Source organism: Chelonoidis abingdonii, chromosome 11, assembly GCF_003597395.2.
Source record: "Chelonoidis abingdonii isolate Lonesome George chromosome 11, CheloAbing_2.0, whole genome shotgun sequence".
Taxonomy (NCBI): Eukaryota; Metazoa; Chordata; order Testudines; family Testudinidae; genus Chelonoidis; species Chelonoidis abingdonii.
Window position 1 is genome coordinate 14,633,564 of NC_133779.1, and position 7,244 is coordinate 14,640,807.

Here is a 7,244-nt window from a genome sequence, read left to right on the forward strand (position 1 = left end):
CGCGGCCCGCCGCCGTGTGCCACCAAGCTGTCATGACCCTGAACTGGACGCTGGCACAGGTGCCTAAAGTAAAATAGCCCCTTGGGGACTCGTCCAGGCTGGGGCAGTGGGGAGGTGACGGGGGGTGCTAGGAGCAGTGGAGGATGACAGGGTGGGGGGTGCGAGGGGCGGCAGGGAGTTAGGAGGGGGCAGTGGGGTGAGCTGGGGCAGTGGGGAGGTGACGGGGGGTGCTAGGAGCAGTGGAGGATGACAGGGTGGGGGGTGCGAGGGGCGGCAGGGAGTTAGGAGGGGGCAGTGGGGTGAGCCGGGGCAGTGAGGGAGGTCACGGGGGGTGCCAGGGGTAGTGGATGGTAGCAGAGGGTAGCACAGGAGCATTGGGGCAGTGAGGGGGGGGCAGTGAGTGTTGCTGTGACCATGGGGTGATGTGGGAAGGCACTTCTTCCACTGGGAACTGAGCTGGGACCCAGGAACCTCCAGGGGCTGAATGGGAGCCTGCGCCCCCTGGAGGGAAAAGGCCTCATCCTCGTCCGTGCCCCGAGCTCTCAGAGACTCCTGTATTTGGTGCGGGGTCTATGACACACACCTGATCGTTCGCTCCCCTCCCCATTTCTCTTTCCAGACGCTCTGAGCAGGTTCCACCAGCGGGGGGATCCTACCCCATGGATCTCCACACCTTTGGCCCGCGGCCCCCCAGGGATGGAGGCGCTGACTCCCGGCACCAGCCTCCGGCCCGGGAGGAGCCGTCCAGGCACCGGCTCAAACTGGAGGAGGATGAGGAGGCCGCCCGGCTGCGCGCCCCCCGGGCCCCACCCTGGCCCCCTGGCCCTGGGGAGGCCGGGCCGGAGCAGGGCGAGGCCGCGCGCTACGGTCGCTACCTGCTGATCGACAGCCAGGGGCTGCCCTACACGGTGCTGGTGGAGGAGGCGGGCGCGGTGGGTGAGCGGGCGGGCCTGCGGAAGGTGTACTGCTGCCCGGTGTGCTCGCGTACCTTCGAGTACCTCTCCTACCTGCAGCGGCACAGCATCACCCACTCGGAGCACAAGCCCCACGTCTGCCGGGCCTGCGGCAAAGCCTTCAAGCGCACGTCCCACCTGGAGCGGCACAAGTACACCCACGCCGGGCGCAAGCCCCACCAGTGCCCCATCTGCCAGCGCAGCTTCCGCGACACCGGCGAGCTGGCCCACCACCAGCGCGTGCACACAGGCGAGCGCCCCTTCCAGTGCGAGGACTGCCACATGCGCTTCGGCGAGCGCAACACGCTCCAGCGGCACATCCGGCGCAAGCACCGCCAGCAGCCGCCCACGCCCTGACGGGCACGGGGAGGCTCGGAGCCGGACCGGCGCAGCCCTGACGGGCACAGGGAGTCCTGGAGCCGGACCAGCGCAGCCCCGACGGGCACAGGGAGACTCGGAGCTGGACCAGCACAGCCCCGACAGGCTCAGGGAGACTTGGAGCCAGACTGGTGCCACCCTGACGGGCACGGGGAGCCCTGGAGCCAAACTGACACCGCCCCGACAGGCATGGGGAGCCCCGGAACTGGACTGACACTGCCGCACCACGACGGGCACGGGGAGCTGCCCTGACGGGCACGGAGAGCCCTGGAGCCGGACTGGCGTCGCCCACACCCCGATGGGCACAGGGAGCCCCGGAGCCGGACCGACACCGCCCGCACCCCGACGGGCACAGGGAGCCCCAGAGCCAGACCAACGCTGCCCGCACTCCGATGGGCACGGGGAGCCCCGGAGGCAGCCTGGCAGCTCCCCATGGCTTAGCCATGTAGCAACCCTTGTCCCCACATGGGCCCCTGACTCTGGGGGCATGGTGGTCTCTACTGTATGCCCACACCCTGCCTAGGGGAGGGGTACGTGCCCTGTACCCCTGTGGGCAGCCCCTCTGTGCCCTATCCCAAAGCATTGGCCTCCCCACAGATGCCCCCCACAGTGGCCCAAGACAGAGGCTGCCCCTCGCAGATAGGGCAGGGCAGCCTGGATTGGTTCTGTCCGAGCCCATGTGGGTCCTGGAGCACTCACGTAAATACTGGGGTTATGGGTGGTAATTCACTAGGGGATGGGAAATGGGGTACAAGGCCTTTCCCCTCTAGGGGGTGCCGGCTCCCGTCCAGCCCTCGGGCAGAAACTGGCTGGCTCAAGGGGGCAAGGAATGGGGCACGGGGCCTTTCCCCTCTAAGGGGTGCCAGCTCCCATCTTGCCCTGGGCAGGGACTGGCTGGCTCAGAGGAGCAGAGAATGTGGCATGGGACCTGTTCCCTCTAGGGACAGATAGCTCAGTCCTACAGCCAATGGTTGAGGGGAGGAGCGGGGTTGTCCTGGCCACCCCCATAGAGGGTCGTGGTGACTCTACATTCCCTAGAAATAGGCTCATATTGCTCCTGATGGCCCATGTACCCTGGTATCCGGCCCTCTCCTGCTCCATAGAGCAGCCCCACTGGCCTATCTAACCTGGTATCCCACCCCTCCCTGCCCCGGATCAGTCCCAGAGGCCCATCTGCCCCTGTATCCTGCCTCAAACAGTGACCAACGGCTGGGGGCCATCACGGAAGGCCCAACATCACCAAGACCAATCTTCACATCAAGTTTTTCGGTCTGGCGCCCCCAAATGGCTGCAGGTGGAGGCAGGGGAGCAGGATGCTCCCCCCCGAAGGACTCCCCGCCTCCCAGTCGCCCCAGAGAAGGAAATCCAATGACAGAACTGGCCTCACGTCAAGCCGAGATCACTCCAAGGGGCCCGGCCTGGCCAGCTGCTCCCTCTCCACAGCTCCGATTTAGGGTGGAATCTTCGTTATCTCGGTTTTGTAATTATTATTAATTAAAACACTTTTTTTTTGGTGGTTTTTGTGTGTGTGGAATGAAGTGTCGGGCCTGGGGTTTGAATTCCGGCAGGGCAGGGGCTGCGGGTGTGATAGAGTCCAGCTCATTGCTGGAGGGGAGCTAGGAGAAGGGGTTGGTACCAAAAAGTACATCAGGCAAGACACGGTTTTGGGTCCCAAGCGGCTATTTACCAGGCATTTCTTACCACAGATATTTTCCAGCAAAATATGGAAAATATTTTTTTACCAGGTGTTTGGACCAAGAAAACTGACATTTCAGGGGTGAAAATCTTCAGTTTTTTCATTAGAAGTTTGGGGGTTTTGAGAATCCAGCGTTCATACCAAAAACAAAAGAAATGGATGGAAAACATGGTTGAAAAACCAATTTAGTTGTCTGAAGATGCATTTTGAAACCCCAGTTTGTTTCAACTGAAAATCAGTGTTCAAAATCCCAAAACTTTTTATCAAAAAATACATTTTCTAAACTGAAAATAGTTTTGGGGGGGAAAAAAACAGTTTTTGAAACAAAAATTTTAACTGTGAATCACATAATTCAAATAAAAAATAGTTGCAATTTTTTTTAGCAGAAACACACATTTTCCCCAATTTTCTGTTCCATGTTTTTCCAACCTTGAAATTTTTTTTACGATCATTTTACTAAAAATGGTTTCCCAACAGCAAGAAAACTTTTGCTGAAAAACCGACATGGTTTAACCAACCGTTTTCTTAAACAAAACCCTCAAAACTTTCACCAAGCAACAAAAATATTCGAAAGGTGAAATTTATGAGCAGAAACAAACCAATTAAATTGTTTACGTGGTCGGTTTTCAAGATCCAAACATTTTGACAACTAGAATTTTTGCACCAGAATTTGTTTTAACCAAGATCTTGTCATTGTGGGGAGGGATAGCTCAGTGGTTTGAGCATGGGCCTGCTAAACCCAGGATTATGAGTTCAATCCTTAGGGGCCATTTAGGGATCTGGGGCAAAAATCTGTCTGGGGATTGGGCCTGCTTTGAGCAAGGGGTTGGACTAGATGATCTCCTGAGGTCCCTTCCAACCCTGATATATACTATGATTTGCATCAAAAATGGTTTTCAAAGATGCATTTTTTCAGGTGTGGGTTGGTTGTTTTTTGGGGCAGCTCCCTCAAAAAATGTAGCAGGAGATTTTGATAAAAAGAAGACAGGTTTTCAAAACTTCCTGCCAGAAACAGTGAGTTTCGTTAGCTGATAGGGTGTCTGGCCCAGCCCCTCATATGTCTTGCTCAGTTAAGGTACGTCCACACTGCACTATGTACCCAGGTCTTTGGGAATCAGTGTGGCCAAGCCGGTGCCTGCATGTCCACACTGAATTGGAAACCTGGGTTTACAGCTGCGTCCGCACTGCAGAATGAGAGGCTTTGGCTCGGCGGCTCAGCAGAACATGGACTCTGCCCCCCCACCAGCGGGGCCCTGGGAGCCAGGTCCCGAGTGTGGGCTGGCCCCAGTCAGGCTGATTTGTGTGAGGGCTTTGGCTCAAATGTGAGTCAGAGCCAGGCTCAATGTGCTGTGTGGACACACCCTGTGTGTGCGCGCCAGCCACTCGGGACCAGGGAACCACCTTGGCTCATTGGTTGGCTTAGAGGTGAGCTGGGTTTGGATGTTGGTTCTCCCATGGACCACCCCAAGGTCTGGTGGCTTAGAACAGGGGGACTGAGGGCCAGGACTCCTGGGTTCTCTCAGGCTCTGGGAGGGGAGTGGGGTCTGGTGGTTACAGCAGGGGGGCAGGGCTGGGAGCCCGGACTCCTGGGTTCTCTCCCTGGCTCTGAGGGGGGGAGTGTTCACTAGGGGACTGGGAGTCAGGACTCCTGGGTTCGTGCTTCACAGCCCAACGGGGGGCGGGGTGTATCTGTTCCTTCCCTGTGGGGACAGGGGAAGCCGGGGGGGACCGCCTGCCCCCCCCGCCATGTCTCTTTAAAGAAAAACAACCCAACTTTGATTTTATGACCGCGGACAAGAAAGGCCGGACACGAACATCTCCGCCGCCCTCCCCTTTAAATCCCGAGATTTGGGCCCTTAAAGGGGCGGGGCGGCCCGGGGCTAGGGGGAGGCCGGGGGCGGTGCATGGGGCTGGGGATCGCCCCCGGCCACTCGGGGGTTAAATGGGTCAGGGGAGACTCCAGCTGGGGGGGATCCTGCCCCCCCTGCTCCGTGCGAGACTCAGCAGATTCACTTGAAGGGCTGGAGCCAGGACACCTGCATTCTCTCCCTGGCTGTGGGAGGGGAGTGGGGGCCAGTGGGTAGAGGGGGATGGGGGTCTGGGAGCCAGGACTCTTGGGTTCTCTGGCTCTGGCAGGGGAGTGGTGTCCAGTGGGTAGAGCAGGGGTCAGGGGCTGGGAGCCAGGATTCCTGGGTTCTATTCCCATCCCTGTTTGTCTTTCCCGTGCATTTACACCCTTTCTTTCCCACAGGGGTTGGGGGGTGGCCTGGAGACCCCAGCCACCATGACGGGGCAGTGCAGGCTGGCGGGGGAGACCCTGGAGATCCAGGTGGTGAGGGTGAAGGAGGAAGGAGCCGGGTGCCCCGAGTACGTCTCGGAGCCATTGTGCCAGGAGGGGGCCGGTGGCCTCAGCGCCTGCTGCCACACCCGCCCGGGGCCGCGCCTGTTCCTTGCCCAGCCCGCCCTGCTGGCAGTGCCCCTGCAGCCACACCCTGGCACCGGGTGGGACACCAGCCCCATGGCTAAGCCCTATGCCTGCTCGTTCTGCCCCAAGCGCTTCAAGCACTCCTCGGACCAGCGGGCACACGAGCGGGTACACACAGGCGAGCATCCCTACCGCTGCCGGGTGTGCAGCAAGCGCTTCACCCACTCCTCGGTGCTGACCAGCCACATGCGCATCCACACGAGCGAGTGCCCCTTCTGCTGCCCCGGCTGCCCCAAGAGCTTCAGCGACGCATCCACGCCCAGCCCCCGGGCAGCGAACCCGCCTGCCCCCCTGCCCCCCCCCGAGCCAGCGGGACACTGATGGGTGTGCCAAGGACCTGGCGCAAGATGGCAGCGGTGATGCCAAGGGGCTGGCGCTAACTTGGGTGTCCTTCGGGTTCTCTGCCAGGGGCCCCAGGCCTGACTTTCCGGCTAACGGTGGCTGCCCGTCCCTGTCGGCAGTGGGGCTGGTGGACAGCTGGTGCCCTGGGGCATGGCAGCGTCTGGCAGTGGAGCGAGATGCAGAGCAGGGCTCCCCTGTCCCTGGCACGCGTGCCGGGCTGTCCCCCGGTGACTCGGGCTGCAGACAAGCTGGCGATGGAGGAAGAACGGCTGAGGAAGAGGAGGGTGGTCCTGTTTGCTGCTTCTTGCTGGAAAAGCTGGACCGGGTACTCCAACTGTGCCCGAGCCCTGATGCCCATGAGCTGCGTGTGCCAGTCCATGCCCCTCCCTGGGGCCTGAGCCCTGCTGCTCCTGGACAGGTCAAACTGGTCCACGCCACTCCCTGGCGCCCAAGCCTCGATGCCCGTTCCCCACAGCAGGCTGCCAGTTCCCCCGCTCGGTGCCCGGCAATACATCTGCTTTGTGTGCTCCAAGCTTTTCAAGCGGGCCACGTACCTGAAGGAGCACCTGTGGGTGCACACGGGCGAGCGCCCCTTCGCCTGCGGCGTCTGCAGCAAGCACTTCACCTAGTCCTCGGCCCTGTCCACCCACCAGCGCATCCACACAGGTGAGCGCCCCTTCTGCTGCCCCAGCTGCCCCAAGAGTTTCAACAATTCCTCCAACTTCGCCAAGCACCGGTGGGTGCACTCGGGAACGCGCCCCCACTGCTGTGCCCTGTGCGGAAAGGGCTTCCAGGAGCACCGGTGGGTGGTCTGGCACCTCCAGGCCAGGCACCCGCCGCTGGGGTGAGCGCCGGGTGGGGCCCACGGCTGGCCCGTGCATCCGCCACTGGACTGAATGCCAACATCCAGGCTGGGCAGCAGTCGTCGGCATGTGGTGCAGTCGGGGAGGCCATGGCATGGCCAAGCGGTGGGGACTGGGCTGAGAGTGAAAATACCTCAGCCAAATCCTCTGCTAGCAGCAATCTCCCCCCCACGTATGTCCTGCTGGGGGATGCTCTGGAGCGCGGGTGGGGGAAGTGTTCACCCGCCCAGTTTTCACCACGCTGTTTTTCACCTTTGTGGAATAAATTTTTTTCCCACCCCAAACCTCAAAAATAACCAGAACGTCTCCCATCCGATATAAAACATTGTGGGGGCATTTCCCCTCCACAACGTGGAAAATAACCTGCAAAACAAATCAATTTTCCCCCGATGCTCCAGAGATTACAAGCTTGGTTGATAAAGGTCATCGTTTTGATCTAATATTTTGACTTGGTACCACGCAACATTTTGATTAAGACAGTAGAATGGTGCCCAATAAACGTGGCCTATGATAAATGGCTTAAATAC

General features: G+C 60.0%; 1 protein-coding gene across 1 annotated transcript; it reads left to right on the forward strand.

The window, feature by feature from the left end:
- The first annotated feature begins 604 nt into the window (after positions 1-604).
- Positions 605-1,401, forward strand: LOC116832329 (uncharacterized). Its single transcript, XM_032793027.2, has one exon. The coding sequence runs from the start codon at positions 660-662 to the stop codon at positions 1,308-1,310; it is 651 nt and encodes a 216-aa protein (XP_032648918.1). The 5' UTR covers positions 605-659; the 3' UTR covers positions 1,311-1,401.
- Positions 1,402-7,244: the final 5,843 nt, after the last annotated feature.